General features: G+C 39.1%; 1 protein-coding gene across 5 annotated transcripts in view; it reads right to left on the reverse strand.

Annotated features, from left to right (window-relative positions):
• ARNT2 (aryl hydrocarbon receptor nuclear translocator 2) overlaps nt 1-21,112 on the reverse strand; it is a 96,993-nt gene that overhangs the window by 65,129 nt on the left and 10,752 nt on the right. For 3 of the 5 annotated variants that reach the window (XM_039723331.1, XM_039723330.1, XM_039723335.1), the window contains exons 2-3: nt 7,103-7,214; nt 1,409-1,456 (exon numbers count right to left, since the gene is read on the reverse strand). In XM_039723331.1, the coding sequence (XP_039579265.1) occupies nt 1,409-1,456; nt 7,103-7,214 (160 nt within the window). The other 2 variants (XM_039723334.1, XM_039723333.1) reach the window with 2 other exon arrangements.

The raw sequence follows: 21,112 nt of genomic DNA on the forward strand, positions 1-21,112 counted from the left end.
TGGTTTTTCCCTTCCAGTATCCCAGCTGACCTCTGCACATGAAGTGCTCCTTCAGGCACTTCAGTCAAAGCCAGCTGAGTTCGCATCAACATTTAAACAGCAGCTCTTTGACAACTAAATAATTTTGACTGAAACAAGCTAGGAGTAAGTCTGTGAGCAATCTGGAGATGGGAACAACTAGAAGAGGATGTCTGAACATAGCCCTGGGTGTGCCTGCATGGTTTTTCTGTACTCTCTAAAAACAGAACAATCTGGGGTCTATACAGCATTTAAGATTTAAATATCAGATTTTGATCTGACACCTAAAATCAACTGAGTCTAAGCACAGCACAGCATGCCTCTCCATTAAAAGCAATGGAATTATTGGTTCAACCCACCACCAAATTTTGAAAGGCCAAAACCAGAATGGGAAAGGACCAACACGTGTATCAGTGTGCCCAGAAACCCTGCTGCTTGTGCAGGCACAAATCATGTCCCTTCATCACAAATCTTGTTCCCTTAACATGTGTCTTCTAGGAAATATTAGGACTAAGCCCTCAAATCATAAGTTTTAACACCAGGGACTGGTTCTGTAAATGATTTTAACCAAACAGGAGTGCTGCTGGTCTTGTCCAATAAATGATGATATGGTGTCACAGTGGATCTTCAGCACACTTCTCTTTCAGACTGGAATGACCCTGTTAAACCCTACAGTGACAGCTGTGCTGCAACATGGCTGCTGCTACAGAGCTGCAATCACAATTTGGATAATCAGCAGTTACCCACAGGCCTTAAATATCTACACCCCTCACTGCAGCTGATTGGTCTCTAATGAAAAAATGCAAACAGTGTGACCAGGAAAAGAAAAAAGGAAAAGTGAAAAAAATGGCAATGAGGCTTTACTGTTTATTTCTAGCTTTTAATATCCCATGTTAATTAACATTTTTTTGTCATTTTTTACTATTCAGTTACACCTAATGGTACATAATGTAAAGCTCACTAACTTTAAAAAAACAATCCACCTCTACATCTGTCAAATTGTCTTAACAAGCAATTAACATCTGAAATAAATTAGAAATGAGATTTCATTTTCAGTGGCCAAAAGACAACTTCAGCAATGTCAAACAATCAAAGTTCATCTACAGCAGTTGAAATAATAAGCTAAAAATCACAAGTTTTCTCATTTGATATAGCTGCAGAGACACACACGCTGTCAGCTTTATAAGCCAATAACTACATTAGGCAGGTTTCTGCCAGAATGCCTAATTTTCAGAGGGAGCTGATAAAAAGAGTAACTAGTATTTGGGTCAAGTTGTTGGCAAGTTCTTCATTCATATTTATTCTGATTTTCAAACATCAGTAATGAGACAGCTGTCTTTCCCCACTGAAAGAAATCAGTGATTTGGCCAACTCTTTTGTAAATGCTCACCTTGAAAATTTGCTGGGCCCCTCCCCATCTTCATCATCAAAGTCCATTCTGTAAAAGCAAGATTTCCAAATCAGCAATCAAGGCGTTGGCAATGGTGGCATGAACATTCAAGCCAGCTGTTCTCAGTGTTGTTTGATGTGTGTTTTGCCTAGAGGTGTTAACGACTGAGGATTCCAGCCTTGCTCATCCCCTCCAGGCCTAGGAGCAGCTCATCAGCTGATTTATGTCCCAGACCTTCTCAAGGCTGTGGAAGAGCTGAGTTCTTCCTTGGGCCAAATCCCAGCCTGCCAGTTTGACTCCTCCAGGGAGCCACAAAAAGCAGGAACCTCTTTCTTCACTTCTTACACAAACAGACTTGGAAGATTATCTTCCTAATTTAGACATCTAAATTAGATTCCTGTATTAGGCAGTGTGATTGTATCACAGATATTATCACTACAAAATAATACAACAATATAATTTACAAAGTATTTTAGACATTTGTATACCTCTAAAAAGAGGTGGATAAATATTTATATCCCCAAATATAAGGATGTAACTCTGCCATTAGACAGCCAAGCTGATACAAAACTATCATATACAATTATTGTATTAGTGTATTTATTTTAATAAAAATGCATTAGTATGGTATACAGACCTTGATCACTTTTTATTTGTGTAGATAGGAAATTACAGTTTTGTTTTGCAAACATTTTCTCAGATTTCTTTAACTTCTAAGCTTTCCAGCCTTTCAGTGTAGTAAAACTTCATAAAACTGCAGATTCCATGTGTCTAACACTGTTCATATTAACAGGTATAAGTCCTATTAAGGGAAAAAACTCTTCAAAGTGACGATATCTATGTCAGTATTAAAATTATTCCTACCATAGACAATTTGAGATTTGTATGTCCAGAGTGTGGGAAAAAAGATGCAAAAACAGCCTCTAAAACTACATCAGCATAGAGAAGGAGAAGTGCCAGTCAGGCACTGCCTTCCTAAATTCTTCTAAATTTTTCCTTCTTAAATTCTGACAACCAAGACAGACTGGCCCATAAAAGATGTGTCTGAGTCACAGCAACCTCCATACAACTGGAATGAGGGCAGCAAGTCAGCACAGGAATTGGACATGGCACTAGAAAAGTTACAATAATATTTTCCAGATGGTAACAGTGATTATTCATTTCTGGAGGAAGCAAAGAGAAAACCATTCTCCCCAAAGAGCTTTAAGAAAAGCTGTGTGTTTAACTTGCTTAGCTTTGATGCAATCGTCGTTTTCACTATAAATCACATCTTTGCTCACCTAATTACCACCAAATCCGGTTCCAAGGTCCGTGATCCCTGCTGTCTCATGCAGAACAGCACCGACCCCCAGTGGCCACTGGCCTCACCTCTGCCGCAGGGCTGCAGCTAAGCCAGGACCCAGCTGCTGCTGGCACCCCAAATGTGCCTTTCAGGGCTGCCACCAGAGCCTGAATCGCCCCTGACCTGCAGCACTCCCAGAAATTTACCATTTACACATGTGCTATAGCCCAGGGTCTCCTCTCACCTACCTGCTTCCTCCCCACGTGTAATAATGTGACATTCCAGAAAAACCTTCCCAGTTATTTGAGTTGGAGTGTTTCTACCTGCACTGAAAATGCAGAAGTCACTGTTAAGGAGAGCTTTGTTTTCAAGTGGAGGGCAGCACTGGGATGGCTTTACCTGAAGCCACTCACAAAAGCATCACACCCTTACTTGGTTTCACTGGCAGCTAAAACACATCTGAGAGAAACACAGTTTCAAACTGGGGGGAAAGGGCTGCAGAAAAAAATTATACACCTGTGGGGGAAAGCCTTTCTTCAGGGATTTTATGATACACTGCTTTCATCTGGGACAGATTAATTTTGTTACTCTTTTCCTTCCTCTCCAGTACACTGAGATCACATGCCTTGGTCGATATGATTCTATGATTTATTCAGATTCCAGCCAAATACTCCAGCTGAGTGCTAAGGGATGGGTTTTCACTAAAATCAAATATTAGCTGTACTACATTTAATCTGGAATACAATGCAGGGAATTAGATATGATGATAACAGTTTAAGGCTTCAACCTGCTGCCTGCACTCTATCACCACCTCTGAGGGAGTGAGGGCAACTAACACACCTATTTATTTAGATGGCTGGATATCAGCTTCTTCCTTCAGGAGATTCTTCATGGATAAATATCCTCAGGTAACACCTCCCACATTTACAGTGGGCTCATCACAGCAGAATCTGAATGCATAGGGTATAACATCAGTCTGCACCAGACTAAGTCTTTAAATAATGCCTTTGCTTTGTTAAACTACTCAAACCCCTTTATTTCATATGGAAATTCAACATAAATTTCATTTAAAATATCAATACTTTAAAAAATGCAACAGCAAACGTATCTCTGTTCCATCTTTGTTAATAACACATTTCCTAATTTTACCGTGCAAAATGAAAAACCCTTTGAAACATTAAAAAAACCCCCTCAGATATAAAGTCATTGATTCCAGTGTCCTGCCTGATCCACTGTGCTTTACAGCAAGGCAAAAGGAAAGGCAGTGAATCAGTTGTAACCTTTAGCAGAACACAGCAGAACAAGTAAAATTAATATTCCATCAACCTCCTCATACCCTGACAGATAAGATCTTCTGTTTAGATAGAATATACTGCACATTAGCAAAACAGTAGAAGCAGCCTCCCAGAAGACAAATGACATCATTTCAGAAGATTCAGAAAGACTATCTTTTATCTTCATTTAAAATTCCCATTAAAAAGATGCTTTAAAAAAGAGCTGCACTATGCTCTTTTGTTTTGAAGAGACAGCATAAATCTTGTTTTCCTCTTTCATACTGTTCACATCAGTCGTGAAAAGGCCTGATGCATGAGGAACTTATTAAAATGTATTTTCCTTAGAAGATGTGTGGCTACTATAAATGCAGTAATAAAAATACTTTAAAAAAATTAATTATTCTCAATTAGAAACATTTTCATTAAAAACCCCAACAAACCAAAATGCTTCCAAACAAACTGGACCTGCAGAGGTTAAAAAAATTGACCTGCAAGAGTATTTCAACACTGCAACAAAATTACTATGTAAAATTCCCAAGAAATGTCAAAAGATGCTTGCCATGATTACACAGTGTAGGAAGAGGGCAGGCAGGAATGGTCAGGAGCAAAGGCAGCTGAGAAGCAGATGGGGCTCTGTATTACAGCCTTTTATTCAGCACAATACTGAGGGGCCGAATGGTGGAGTGAGGTCTCTTTTCTCCAGATTTTGACAGTTCTGGTTCTGAGAAAAGGCCAAACTACACCGTGAACCAAAACAAAACCAATGCAACAGAAACCAACTCATAAAAAAACTGCAACCCTCCCTGCCCAAGCACAGACAGCCCAGGAAGGTGAAAGAGCCTCTTATCCTCTAACACATCAAAGCCTGAATTAAAACCTCATTAAATAAAGAAGTGAGGGTGCAATAATCTAAGACAGTCATTGACCACTGCAGTGCATTATGTTATGCTGTCACTTTTTTCTGTGAAGTAGTTGGTATAATTTATAGAAAGGAAAAATATTTTTCCAAGCTGTCAATGAAGCCAAATGCCGACAGGGCAGAAACATCTCCAGGACAGCCAATGAGTTTAAACTGATCTGCATTCAAGTCCACACAGCAATTATTCTGCCAGCTTGCCTCAGCAATTATGAAAAAAGAAACAATTTTCAGAGATAACCAAATCTGGGAAAGATGGCTGTGTACGCCAGCTCCACTCCTTTATGTTTGACACAGAACACTCCTTAAATGCCCAAGGACTGAGGTGTACGAAGATGTATCACCAGAACAGCAGTGAAAGGACCAAGTGTTAGTTGCAACTTTGTTCAAAGAGAAGCTCAGAGGAATTAGACACAGCAGGCATTCTTTCCCTCAAGGTCTGAATATATACAGAGCGAACATTAAAAAAAATTTAAAAAATAATAAAAAAAAAAAGCACTCTCAGCTCAGGCTTAGAGAAAGGCAATTAGTTCAGAGCTATGGTGCACAGATGAAATACCATGATCCAGATATAAAAGTGAATCTATACTAATTTACTCACTGAATTAACATGTTAAAGACATTTAAAATAATTTGGTTTTATGTTCCTCCCACCCTCCCCTCACTTCACCTTCTCACAAATAGATGACAATACTTAAAATGCAACAGTTAAAGCATTTCAATTACTATCAAGTCAGTATTTAATATCAGAATATTTCACAGTCAGCAGCATCAAACCTTGGCAACAGTAAATTTCAAACTGATATTCAGAGCTGACATGGTTTTTGATCAAAAAAGAGATCAAATATCCTGCAACTCAAGTACAAAACCTTATCTATGTTAGGTAGCACTGAAAAGATGTTAATGCTTTGTCTTTTCTTTTGAGTGTGAATTTAAAAAGGTTTTCTCATTAAGCAGCTGGAAAATAAAAACGTGATGCCTGTCAAAGACAGATTTTAGGAGTTTCTCAAACCAATTTGATAGTTAGCTCAGCATAAGAAGGGCACTCAGTGGGGGGAGATATTCAAACAGTTCTGCCCAAAGGAACACCCCTGAAAACAACCATCCAGAGGGTTCACATCACACCAACCTTGCTCTGCATTCGAGACAAGGTCAACCTTCCCCCTTCTTAATTCACTCCAAGGTTGAGACTCCAGCACTGCTACTGGAGCAGACACACAAAACTGTCAACATACCTTGGTGAACAATCCCTAGAGCAGCTCCTGCAAGGAATAATGTCCTCCTTAGGTGTTCGCCAGTGAAGATTTTACTCACACTGTTGATCCTGTTAAGCCCTACCACTGCCTGCTTTAGGACTAAATATAAGACTAATCAATCTCTTTTGAAGAGACTCTCAGATCAGTGATCTCTGAGAAAGCATCATCCAAAGACCATTACTACTTGTGATCAACCTTTGATAAAAACAGGAGGGAGCTGTTAACAGTAGAGAGTAGTTTTCTGTTCTCAAGCTCTTGCTACACTTTTCTCCTAACACAGAGAATTACTTGGAGTTGCCACAGAACAACCTGATGTGGGCAACTACCCCATACACCACATCAGTCTCTCATACTAGATAAAACAATTTTTCTTCTTTAGCAGAGCCCTCAAGCTAGTGTAAGGGCTGAATTTGATTCAGGCCCTTCTCCCAGAAGAAGACTGTGCTGCTTCCAGTGAGACCTAGAATATCGCTGTCCACAGTCTCTGAAGAGTGAGCTCTCAGGCTATTTCTGTACCTGGAACTATGAAGAAAATATCTTTAACAGGCCTCTCTTTAAGAGCTTCCAAGTGTAACCTTCAGATGAAGTTGAGTAAGTCCTCATGCGCAATCTTGCTACCTTTTTTCATTTGATAAATCACTGTGAGATTAAACAGATATAGGCAATACACATTCATTACATCTACAACAGCCACAGGATCCAAACTCCTTTCTGGATGCTTTGCCAAACATGAAAATCTTTTGAAACAAGCAAAACAACAAGCCATATGCTTATCAGCAAGTTTGATCTTGCAGGAAGAACAGATGCATTGAAGAGAAAAACAAAACATCAGTGACTAATGTCATAATGCAGCTTACATAAATATAACATTACATAATAAACACACACATGTATTCAGGTGCATTCTGAGTTTTCTAATACAAGTAATTTCTAGTTTCAGACCTGAAAAAAAAGGAGATGGCTTACCCAGAGCGACGCTTTCCTCCTCTGGAAGGCATGGATCCTGCCATCCTCACTTGTCCACTCGCCATGGGAGCCACTGGCAAGGCCACCGAGCCAGGAATATCTGATGCCATTTCTGTAAGGCAGAGATGGGGAAGAGGTGGGGGAAATCCCTTAATCCATTACCTTCAACGAGAAACCTCTGCTGATAACATTAGAGACAGGCCCTTCCCAAAAGAAACAAAGAAAGCTTTCCTTTTTATTCTAAGGAAAACTAAAGCTCTCCTACTAAAACCCAGCAGATTCACAGATCCTTTTCAAAAAGCCCAGCTAGGTCAACAGACATTATAGTGCCTGGGAGACAGAGAGAATTGCAGGTAGGTATCTCTGTATTCCACTGACCAAATGGTGCTCATTTTAAGTCTCAAAGAGGCTGACAACCTTCTACCACAGTTAAAGTGCCTTTTACAGAAATGCAGAGCTGATTCCCCAAGGCAAATGAAGCTGCGGATCATGGTACCAGGGTACCAAGAAAAATAAAAGTTCAAAAACTCAGTTTGCCAGAGAGGCCAAGAGTTGAGAGCAGAGATGAATTATCAAGTGATACTGGTTTTTATTATTTATATTCTGGAGGCATTCAGAGGGCCAGACTGAACTTGGAAGAGTTCAAAGGCTTCCTGCATTTCTGTGTGGTGTCTTGCAGAGCAGAACTGAGCCCAAAATCCAGGCTGATATTCATCTCTCTGCCAGGGCTTGAGGTATAGCCACAGGTTTAATCAAACCTCAAAACTCTGCTGTGAGAAACTGCAAAAGTTCACCTTATGCAATGGTTTTCAGACCACTAATGGCAAGTACTTCTAAAGTCTATTAATAACAATTCATTACACTTCAAAAAAGAAAAGTGGAATATAACGTATTTAGACCCTTTTCTCCTATTCCATTATTAAGCATGGGATTAAGAATGTTTTTCCTCTGTATAACTCTTATAAACTATATGAGAAATTAAAACTTTTTTCTAATGCACATATACTTTATTCACTCTGGAGGAAAAATCTACAGTCAAAACATTTAATTATCTTGAAAGAAAATGCATCTTCTTTCCAACTTTAAAAAAAAAAAAAACTTGGCAAGGTATCTGGAGCTACAGCTAAATATAATTACTAATGGAAAGCAAATCTGTTTAAAAAATCCTGCTATTTTTTCCCCAACAGATAAGTATGAAATAACTTCAATTATGGAAACAGGAATCCATGTTCTTTCATTATGTCTGGAGTGCACTTCCATCTCTGCCACACTTTATACACATCCATTATACAACATTATGCATTTCAAATAATAACATTTTATCTGTTCACTGATTTCATGGATTTCTTCTAGTACATTTAGTTTTATTAACTCCTTTTCAACTAAAAAGCAACAGAGCAATCTAATATTTTTTAACAAAGTCTGCAAGACCAAACAATGAGACTGCTGCCTATGCCCCCACATCACAGAAAGTGCCACAGTGGCTAAAGCTGCAGCTATGTGGAAACACAGCATTTATGCACATTAGCATATCTCCAGACAAATAAAAGCATCAGCATGCAAACAACTGGTAAATCACTATTTCCAGAATAAGTACCCTTAGCTGTCTAATGCCCATAATTCACTCAGAACATTCAAACTCATCTCTCAGGGGTAGAACCGAAGGTCATTCTGAAATGCTCTGCTCACTCGTTTATTAAAGCAGATGGTAAAAACCACAATAAATCTACCTGCAAAGTGTCCCCGTCACTCAGAAACACATTTCAGTATAGATCATCAAGGAGATCAGATTTTTTTAAAGTAGTAACTGTAGGACAATTTCAGATGATCTCTGAGCAATATTTTAAGAGCAAGAACAATACTGTACTGTGATGAGGAACTCTTGTAACCTCATTTTCCTCAATCTAAACCAAAGATGATGAAAAAGCACACCAAGGGTTGTAGCCAAAAGCCAAAACTAATTGTTTAAGGTAACTTTACAGCTCACCAAAAAAAGGAAACAAAGCCCCCTTGCTTTCCTTTATGCATTCCATGCTTAGAGGTGCATCCAAAACAGGTTAAGCAAACCTCTTTCTGTAGAGCCCTTGCTCTTACCCCTGACAAGTTAGGGAGACCTAGACAGATAGTTTTGAGCATTGTCCAATTTAGGTGGCTGTGGATAGGCAGAATGAGTTGATTTTCTGCACTTATTTTCAGCCTTACATGTATAAAAATATGACAGGGCAAGGGCAGCTATCAAGATTCAAGTAGGAAGGACAAACAGAACTGTGTATTTTTTATAAAGAGGGAAAAAAAGGTAAAAGGAATGGCCAAACCAGAGGTTCAGTTATGTCAGTGCCCAAAAATACAAGAAAGAAAACATTTTACAACAAACAGATCATCTGTCTATCATGGTATAAGCTAAAGAATTAGATATTTTGATTTGTAGATATTTTGATTCTACAGAATTGCACATCAAAGACAGTGCAATCAAAGACAGAAAGTAACTTCTTAGACAAATCAGCCTTCAGATATGTCTTCACAGTCCTGGGAGAATGAAAGCAAGCTCATTGTGCTTTAGAAGGAGGTCTTCAAAAATTTCCATTTCCAAGATATGAGCACAGGAAGAAAAAAAAAATCATCAGGGGACATATTGACACTCATCCACATGAAAGCTCAGCTAAGAGGGAGGAAAGGCTCAGGCCCTTCATATCACAAGACTTTCCATTCTGCAGCACTGTGGAGAAGATGTGGCAGATCTGCACAGGTATCAGTGTGTAAGACACCCAATTTACCTTTCCCTTTCAGAGCTTCACATGTCAGAGACATCACCCACAGTGTGAGCTACTGCAGCTCTCATGAGGTGCTCGAGGTGCACATACACTGCTGAGAAAAGCAGTCAGCTTTCCAGGCTCTCTCCTGACACAACAGAACTAAAAGTTCTGCTGATGGAGAAACCAAGAGGCTTTGGTGTCTTCCAAGCCACCCAGCAAAGGAAGCAGCTCCGAGGGAACTCATGGAGCACAGAACACCTGAAGCTGATCCAGGCAGGGCAGCAGTGGAGCTCCTCTGTACCAACAGTGACACCAGAGCACTACAGGGGACACCAGGGACAGAGATGACAAAGGGACCTCAGTGCTCAGCCGCAGCCAGCTGGGTCAGGAGCTCTATCCAAGCTGGATGGCTGTGCAGAAATGTAAACAACAGATCGTGGTTGTAAGAACCTAACACACAAGAGCTGAAGACTGCAAGAACACATGGACAGAAGAAGGAATGGATCTGAAATGCTTCACAAATTTCTTTTAGCTCTACTCATTCATGAGAATATAAAAAGGAAGCAGATCTTGATGATATTTTTGCATTTATAAAATATGCCTGGTGAGAAAAGTATAAACGTTGACATGTTATCTCAAAAACAAGGGCCAACCTAGGAAGGCAGAGCCAAAAGCAAAATCTGATGGAACAATCAGCTGCTTCTCTGACTAAACATCTGTGAAGTTACCAGTCTATGTATGCTCTGGAAACAAAACGAGAGAGAAGAAAAATGGCACTCATAAACTGGAGTCTCAGATAGAAATACTGTGGTAGAGAAGCATCCCAAGGAGCCTATTAGCAGAAACAAAACAAAAGGAGCATGCATCAGACACAGACCAAAAGAAAAAAATAACATAAGAAATTCTTAAGAGTAGCTCACAATTCTTTAGAGTCACATAAATTTCGGGCAGTCCCAGTCACTCTGTTGGAGCATAAATTAGTATGGAAGCCCAGACCTGCAGCATCAAGTTGGTTACAGATATATATAAAAACAAACAAACAAAAACAACAACAACAAAAAAGACATGCTGAGTGAACAATCATAAAGATAATTTTTTCAGGCTTTTCTAAATCCATGTCCAGATACACATTAACACTGATGCTCACAGAAGCGTTTCAACAGCAACAAGTGTTGGAAAACCAGGTGCTCTCTTTCTGACATTGAATTTTCAGAGTGGACTTTCCTTCTGCCAATGGCAATAAAACAAGTGTTGTTTACTCTACCCAAAATTAAAGTACAAACATAAGGGTACAATTCTCAGGAAGTGAAACAAGGTCAAGCTGAACATTCATGAAAATCATCTGTAACCATCAAGGCAGATGAACAAATCTGAACAAATTTCTTTATAATCTTTAAAAGGTGTTTCTTAGTGTCAAATAGAAATAAATTTTTTGCTGAAAAAATGCATGCGGTATTTCATTTGGAGGTCAGAGAGTTCCTAGAGATCTGCCAAAGAACACAGAAACATTATTAGAACAAAACCCAGCACAACACTCGCAATCTTTAGTGAACATTCCTCCAGCTGGACAACGTTTAGCAGCTCTTGTCTTATCACTGTCATGTCTGGGAGCAGGCCAGATCCTGCCACTAATATTTATGTTCATCTTGGGGATCTCTGAGGAGCCACATTAATCCAGGAACAATGTAAAAGCAGAATTAGTCCCTCCATTTCTGTCCAGACTTAATTTCATTGCTGAACATTCAAAGTTTGGACATTACACTTTACTTCAATGCCACATTTAGGACAATCCCAAAATATTCATGGATATTCCTAAAATAAAAGATAACCAGCAAATGCACATTAAAATACTGCAATAAAATACAGGGATTTATTCCCCCAAAAATCCACATTTGTCTCAAGCTGTTACATGTATCTGCAAAAGAAATAGCTGCTGTGAACTTCACAAAGCAAAGCACAAAGAGCAAGCTAAATGCTGCACAAGGACACCATGAAAGTGCACGAGAGCCCCAATCAGAGCAAGAATTACTGAGAAGTGCAGCATGCCAGGATGAACCTGGACTTCTCTTTTTTGCTAGGGAATTATTAAACCACAGCTCTCCAGCCCAAACTCAAAATCTTGAGCCCCACCCCAGATCCAGCGCCTGAAATGCAGATCTGACACAGATTTGTGACTTGCTGAGGTATCCCCCAGAGAAGGGCAGCTCTTGGCCAGGTGTCCTCACAGGGAGCATCACACATCTCCAGGGATGGTGGCCCCAGCTCTGCTCCTCTCCACAAACCACAGCCATGCATCCTGCTGGGGAGCCTTGAAATGCTGTGCATCACAAGACTTCCTAGGTCTATCTTACAAAAGGTCCTGTTAATTTCACTCTTTTCAGCTATACTGCTTAAATACAGCAGACATGGACAGGGCCAGGTTCAAACCCAAAGTCCACTGGAGAAATGGTTCTGCTGACTCCCAGAGGGTCTGAATCCCTGACATTAGCTGTGGGGACCAGCTCCAGGTTTGCTATTCCGTGCCAGGTACCACTGAGCATGCTCTCCACAGGGCTCCTTTATCCTTCAGCGTCTACTGTAATAAACACGACTAAAGTCAGGTACCAACAACTGACTAAACAAGAGGAAATTCTACTTTTATCAATACAAATGCGACAGATTTTCAGCCTCTAATCCACAGAATGGCTGAGATGTCAATCACTCCAAGAAAATGTGGATCTAGGACTAAACACAGAATTACGAACGCGCCCAATCCTATCAACAGCACTGTACACAGTGATTTCAAAATGTTCTTTTAAATATTCTCAGAAAGCAGATTTCAAAAACTTCTTTAGAAACTGTATTTTTCATTACCCTGAAGTCATACGGGAGTTAGATGCATCTCAGCTAAATGGTTTTGATTGCAGTCAATTGCAAGGGGGATTTTCTGCCTAGCATAGAGACATTTAAGAATAAACTATATCATAGCTCCTACTTTAGAATATGCCAACAAAAATACGAAGCCATCATGTAGTCAAAAATACTTCACAGAAGCACTAATGCTAAAAATCTAGCTGTATTATTTAGTCATTGCTTTTATGTATTAACTACAGAGATTACAAAACAGAGCTCACTCTCAAAGAATATAAAAAAAAACCAACCCCGTTTTCATTGTTCCTGGTAACTCTGTTAATACTGTTTAACTTGCATGCCATTGCCAGACACTTTAAATAGATTCCACATCAAAAACATCTACTGTACAGAGAGGATATGCAGAAAAGCAAAAACATTCCGTGCCATGCTCTCGACAGAATTACGATTGCAAATAAATCACAAAATACAAGAAATCCCACCTTTAAGGAAGACTCTTACAAAGATGCTATTTCTTTCCTGTGAACAAAACCTTCTTGGAGAGAAATTTTATCCGCATATAAGAAGAGTCAGAAACCTCTGGGAAGAAATGTAGCAGCATTGGTATTCTGCTCAGAAAATGTCATCACAGATCTGTTTACCTTAACTGTGGACCATGATTCAGCCGGTGACAACCGTCTTGCATACTGATCAATTTATTTGCAGCAAAATTACTAACATTTTCTTCTTTAACCATTTAGGTTCTGGAAACAGCTACTAAGACAGGAATAATACAAAAATCCTAATTAACTAAAAACTTTCCCCTCCACCACAATGCCCCGTGCTTTGGGGTGTGAGGGGGGCCCACCCCTAACCCTGAAGATAAATTAGGGCATATGGTGAGCAGTTACCAGAGAGACGTTCTCTTTTTCAAAATGAAGATCAGAGCTTTATCCTCTGCCTGCATCACAGGTGAATGTTAAGCACTCAAAGGGGGGAGGTGATGAGATTGAGCTGCTCAGTTGAAGGGGCACTGTCTGTTCAGCAGAGACTGGGACCAAGCATTTCAGAGAGTGGCCTAACTGGTGTTCCAGAGGCCAAATCCAGTTACCTCGCTCCCTGCCTTCTCTGCTGTGACTCTGCAGGAGATGCAGGGCCAGTGACACACCTAAGCAGACTGGAAGAGCAAGTTTTGAAGTCAAAAACTGGAACCATATGCCCCACCAGTAGACTGGAAGAGCAAGTTCTGAAGTCCAAGAGATTAAACCCTCTATGGTACCTCCACACTTGACTGCTGTGTTCACACAAGCCCTCTATGTGGGATGTGCTGGGATCTCACTGCAATCCACACCCTTTTGTGTGCCCCACAGCTCAACAACACCACCTGGATGTGCAAAAAAAGGTGGGATGCAGACAAAGAATTGGAAGTACATTGTGACAAAAGAGACTTTTGGTCTACTTTAGGGGAATTCTTGCTGCAAGTTATCAGCTTGAGGGACAATGTGAGACCAATCACAGAAGGATGAGCAGCCAACAATCAAAACCAGGATCCTCTGAAGCATCCAAAATTAGATACAGAGTACCCAAAAACCCCACTGTGGAAACATTAATCTTATGTCCTGTAAAACCAAAAATTTATTTCATACATTACTAGCTGATTTTGAACATTATTTTGACAGTACTTCTTATTTTAATTTCTAATTTTCATGTTAACCACCTTATTAATTCCAGTCATGTTGGTAACTCCATTCATCCATACCTACCCTGTGGTCAAGGCACAAAAATTTGCAGAGACATTGTGGAGTAAGGAAAGGATGTGGTCCACATTCACATTCACTGCCTAAATGACCAACACAACCCATATAAATTTGAATAAACTCAGAATCAATTAGCACAATCCAGAAGAAGACAGGACTCACACCTCTGCACCCACTGCAGAGAATGTTACAGACTAAAAATTGAACTTGAAGCAACAGACAGAAGATGCACTTGCCTACTTAAAGTTAGCCTGGGAAGAAGGGAAAAGGCAGCTGCTTCTTCATTCTTCCTATCTTCCTGACAAATGACATTGCACCTTATGCCCCTGCATTTTTCCTTGGCTATTTTTTCACTTCTTATTCATAATTCTGTGTTATCTCTTCTTGACCTATTCAGCCTCTGACTGAGGTGAACTATTCCTTGTACTCTCTTTAATAAGCCAATGCATCCAACTTCTGACAAGTCCTGCCAAACTATGACCATTTACCTCAAAAGAGGTTGCTGAAATTCAGAATAGAGAGCAAAGGTTAAAAAAGAAGACTTAATGGCTCCTGTTCTGAAAGCATGTCTCTAGTCCTGGAAAAATAATAAACCCTCTCAGAAATAAAACAAGGTTTGTATCTGCATTGCAGAATGAAGGCGAAAACTGACCTGAACCTAAGCACCTGGCCTGCCTCTAAAATTTGATAATCCTTCCCCTTGCAGAGTGGGGCTTTATCTCAAGCAGAAGAGCACCCAGGTCTCCACCATGATTATGGTGGACTGACACATTAGAAGAAAAGTACTTCTTACATCCAAAGCCTGGAAGTGCATGAAGGAGTGAGCCAGAAGCAAATGCAAGGACCTGAGGTAGACTCACATTGATAACACAACCTGAGCCTCCAACTTGGCAAATGTCTCAGATATAAATAGTTACAAGTGGGAAAGTGCACATGCAAATCGGGCAGGGAAGTAGGGCAGCTACTGTAAAAGACCAGTTTACAGAGAGGATGAAAACCTGACTTGGAAAGGCTGCTTTGGGATTGATGTAAACATCATTAAAAGAAGAGAGGCAGGTGCTTAGCTTACATGAAGGGTCACAGTACAACAGCAGCCAACACCAGCAGGATCATTTAAGGTGTTTGAATGTGACCCTACCTGGTTTTCAGCAACTACAGACATGATAATGCAATCATACAACAGAATTCCACATTTAACTGTCTCTGCATTAATGTACCGTGGTTTTATTGACATTATTTTGGCTGATCTTACTGACATGTGGCAAAAGTACCAAGCAAATCAAAAAAGAGGCTCAAACTGTGCATCATTTCCATTTGAAATGAATGGTGATGCTCCCTCCTCCTCTGACATTTTGTATTTGCCAAAAGTAACTGCATAATTGCAAGTTATGTGCAAGAAACAGAAGGTAACATTCAGTGTTATTTCCCATACTTTTTACTGAGCATCAGACCAAGCAAATAGCATATAAGGCTGTTCTGTTATGTACAACTGCCCACAGCTGACCCATTAATGAACTCACAAAAACTGCAAGCACATACCCAGCCTGGGCAAACAAACATGAGGAAAAAATAATAAACTCCAAGGACTTTCTTTCAAGTTTCTCAGAGACAGATCATGCTCAGTCCATTAATTCTTCATTTAACAACTCTGTTTCATTTATCTTGTTTTGGTTGGCACTCAATTAGAAATTCATGTACAGGACATTTTTTCCCTTTTTAAATCAGAACACTTGCTGTATTTCATCCAGTAAAACATCAGGAGGTAAAGTGGAAGCTGCAAGACCAGCTAAAGCTAGGCAAAATAATCCTGAATTAGGCAAAACACCTGCAGACAGCCCTGTCCACATGATTATCAATAATTGTTAAAAGGGCCTGATAAAATTTGTTGCTTAGTAAATAAGCAGAGTGTTACCCACTTGGCAAGTGCAAGTTAAAACAAAAAAAAAATAACCCACACGGCCTTTTTCTCAGCTTTACTGTGATTTCAGTTATGAATATGCTTTGTCATATCTGCTTCTACATTCTTAAAATTTATGGAGATTGGAATTCTGTCGACAAAGAAAGAAAAGCCCTCTCATCCAACCAGTCCTCATCTGCTGCCTTGCACAGCAGCCCATTTTTGCTGGCTACTCTCATGACTACATATATCATAGGTGTATACATATATATATTTATATATATATATACACATAGAGATACACACACATATTTATATGTAAACACCAGAAGAGTTAAGCCTGGATTCCTTCTCCCACTGCATTGCTTGTCCTCTCTTGGGTGTCACCCCAAGCCAGTGCACTCCTCAAAGGCAATGTCAGCATTTCAGCCACTGCCACCCCATCCCACAACTTCCCCCTTCTCATCTTTCTCACCTCCCCACACCCTCAGTATTTTTGCCAAGCTTTCCTGAGCAATCATGACTATCTCTGGATGCCCCAAACTCCCTACAACGGGCAGCTGTGGATGCCAAAAAATCTATATAGGATTTATGTAGAGCCTATCTAAAGCTATGGGAAAGAAATTCACTGAGCTCTATGAAACAAGCATCACTGGCTGGCTGGAGGGTGGGACAGTAGCTAGGGAAGCACCACACATACTTACTCTGATTTTATACTCCTTTGAGCACCTGGTTTTGGTCACTGCTAAAAAAAGATATGCTGGGCTTGAAAAATTTTACTTTCAGGACAAGACAGCATGTTTTTACATCAGGAGCAGCAGAAGTAGCATTTCTTAAGTGTGTTTCTTCTACAAAGGTACAAAAGATAGGAAATTAGCCAATTACTGCTATTACTTTATTTCATTAACAATAAAATCAAGCATTTTCCATTGTATGCCCTTGCTCTGGATCACTGATTATTAATTTTATACCATTACTGCTATTTGTTCTTTCCGAAACACATCATCTCTCTTTCCCTCTTCTATAATCGTCAAAAAAATACTTGCAAGCAAATTTCCTTTTATAAATTCTTATGTAACTATTTTATAATAAAGAAATAATAACAGCAGTAACTGCTCAATAGTTTATCTGCACTATCTCATCATTTGAGGCTTCATTTTTGTTCATTCATCTTCAATCTATCTCTTTTAAAATAATATTTACACAATCTTCTATCAAGTAGTCTGGCTTCTTACTATCTATCTAGCAATTATTTTCCAGCAGTAGAAGCTGGTTTAAATTTCAAGCATTTTCAGAGCTTCATCACAAATCTATTTTGTTCATGTACAAGTTCAACTGCCAATTTGTGAAAATTATTTTAAAGTACTTATTTTAAAGTATTAAAATAGTTGCAATGGTACACATAAGAAATTAAACTGCCTGAGATCAATACCATGCCTCTCCAGAGTTTACATCATAACAAGATGACAGCACTCTAAACACAGTCAATAGCTGTATACATGTAAAGAAATAAAGCTAATTGGTAATAAATCTGTCCAGAACATTCATCAAAATGGATTTTAACTAAATGCAGATCAGGGGCAGCCTAGCTTCCCCAGGAATCCAATGTCATCTCTCAACTATTTCATTTTTTCCTCTAACCAGAAATGCACAGAATTCACATGAAAGTCACTGCCAACATCACTTGTCCGTATTTTCTGTTAATTACAGAAGAAATCAGCAATCAGATTTCATGAGCATGAGAGGCAGTATTTATGAGTATAATTTTGGTTCACATTCAAAGAAATTTTACAATATACTTCTTAAATAACGAGCAGAAACATTCAAGTGAATTAATAAATTCTTGCTCTCCTCTTATAATTGTTTCATAGAAATATTCTTATAACTCATTTTCACTGAGCACTGTTCTAAGTTCAGAGGTGCAAGTAGTCATATAATTTATCCTAAATGAAGAAATTTTAAAGTGCATGGAGCCGTACCAAACCAGAAGTGTTATCCTGAACAACAGAGCACAGGGCAATCACCAGCAGGAACATCTGCAGACACTGAGGGGCTGGTGAGGAAGACCATGAAGGCTTTGAAGTGGTGACTGTCAAACTCCATCCCACCAAACCCAGCACCACTGCTCTGGGGTGGCCCAAGAGCTGCCCTGCCAGCCACACTGTGGTGACAGGCTGAGGTCTTTGTGGTGCTCCCACCACACCAGACTGAGATACCCACTCCCCATCAGCTGCAGAAAGCTTGGGAGCAACACAGCCCAACGACCAAGGTGTGAAATGTGGACCACTCTGATCCTAATTATCCACTGAAAATTGCTCACTCGTGTCCTTCAAATGCCTTTTTTATGTATTACAGAGATTTTTAAGTGTGCCTCAGAAGGGTCTGTCAATTTTAAATTTCATTCAGAACAGCAACTTGCGTTACCAAATACTTAATTATCAGTAAATTTACAGTGTCCTTGGGCACTGTTGGATAATCAGAATGCTATTGTTTTCATTAAACAGCATTCTATTGATAGCACTAATGACTTCAGTTCTGCCTGATCAACAAGCAAATGATGCTTATTTGATGTTATGATAATTAATTGGCCTTTCAGGTGTTTTCACGCCCCAATTCATTACTAAGAATAAGAATTTTTATGTGAAACACCTTAAAAAGAATATCAGTATTTGTCAAAAACATATTCTAAAAATAGGGTGTGGTTTAGTACTTCTTTCTTTTCTCACGATTTCTAATACAACATTCTCTGCCTAAAAACTGCAGGGGAAAAATCCCATATTTAACTCCTTTCAAAAACCCAGCCTGAGCTTGAGCATTGTAAATACTCAGTTCATTTTATGCCTGTCTGAAATTCCTCTAAGCCAAAGGAGATCTTCTGATTAAAATTTCTTTTATTTTTTTTTTCACAAAAGACTGAAGAAAACAGCCAGCTGCACTTTCCCATAGTAGCAAGAAGGATCAAAAAACATGACTCAAACGGGGTCTACAAGTGAACAGCCATTATTTTTCAAACTCCTTGCTCAGTTTACAAAATATTGTAGTCCAGCCTTCAGACCATGGAAGAGGCTAAGAAAATTCCAGATTCAAACTGAACTGAATCTTGAAAAGGCAGCTGAAAAGAATGCACCAGAGTTCCCACAATGCTCATCTGGCACCTGTCACCAAGCTGGATGTGTTCAGTTTAACCTCCCAACAAGGACAACCTTCAGTTCAGAACATCTTCTGATGTCTTCACTAATCTCATACACCAACCCACATCAGCAGTTACCTTCCTCTTTGCAGAAGAGTTTCCCAAACTCTGAATTTTTCTGCAAGCAAAAACCACACATTTTAAATAAAGGTCTTAGTGATTTTTCTACTTTTCACTGCCCCCTCACTATATGTTTTTTAGAAGATTCCTCCTTTTAGGTAATTTCACGTATTATGTCTTTCATGTCTGCAAATTAAAAAAAAATTAGAAATTCACAAGCTTTTGGGTGCCCAAAACAGCATTTGCTGTTATTGTTGTTGTTACTTGCTAGAATTTTTCATTCCTACAAATATTCCAAATGGCACACCCCAATGTTATTGCATAAGAGAAACCTTCATAGGCATGTAGAAAATACAAAATACTACAAAGCTCTGCTGCAAAATATTCCTTAATGTTACTTTTAGTTTCCTACACTCCCGAGAATTTGTCATGAATTTTGGAACACTTTTTTTCTGCTTAACTTCTTCCCAGAGCTACTTCCTGAACATATTTCATAAAACAGAATCTCTTGCTTTCTTTTTAAAATTATCAGTTTTAACATAAGAGAAATGCTGTTTGCAGACAGGCTATGCTAGACTTCCTGATGTGATCAGCAGTTATAGCCATGCTCTTACTTGCTTTTTCAGAATTACAGAACACAAGATTTGCTGGATATTCTACCAGTGAACCACTAAACAATTTTAAAAAAAAGCATATAACAACAAAGCATTATTTTTCTATGTCCCCATATTCACATTAAACATGATCTGACATCCATTACAAGCCACTTGTTCCCAAAAGCATACAGACAGTTCTGTGCATACATCAAATGCAGAAGTGAAGAATGATACTTAAAAAACCCTCACTGTAAACAAAGTGGATGTTTGTCAAAAAACAAGCTGATTGTTTGTCTGTAAATATTGACCAAAGTAAGGTTTTAGCTTTGCTATTTGCTGATGGAAGAGCAGCACAGGCAAGTACACAGGACACACAAGATTATTCTGAATTCCAAACCTGGCAATCAGGTTCCAGCTACTAAAGGGACTCTACGCACCAAAGCAAACAACCAGTGGCAGCCACACGCATTTACCAGGAAATCACTACAAACACTTTATCCTTACATTTCAACATCAGAAAGAATCATGATTTCATTTTTGAAAATGTATTTACTTCCAGGGACAGCTCATTGATTTGATTTAAAGAGCAGTTTGAGTTAACCCACTAACCAAATACCCCCATATAATACATTTTCCTACCTTTAAAATTTCACTTGCAAATGCACAAGCAACACTTGAAAACTATCTCATAATTTTCACTCAGTGCAACTGTGCTTTTCATATAGTTTGATCATCTCTTTGGTGCATGAAGCAATGTACATTTTCCTCTCAATCTTAATACAAACTGTAACTGGATAAGAATAAACAAATGCATTTTCAAAGGCAAATTTAAGTGTCAAAAGCAACCATAAGACAACACAATATAAGTTGTAAAACCTATATTAATACTTTAAAGCCAGTGGATTGTTGCTGGTTCAGCACTGAAATA

This window comes from Passer montanus, unplaced genomic scaffold (genome assembly GCF_014805655.1).
Source record: "Passer montanus isolate IOZ18808 unplaced genomic scaffold, ASM1480565v1 scaffold5, whole genome shotgun sequence".
Taxonomy (NCBI): domain Eukaryota; kingdom Metazoa; phylum Chordata; class Aves; order Passeriformes; family Passeridae; genus Passer; species Passer montanus.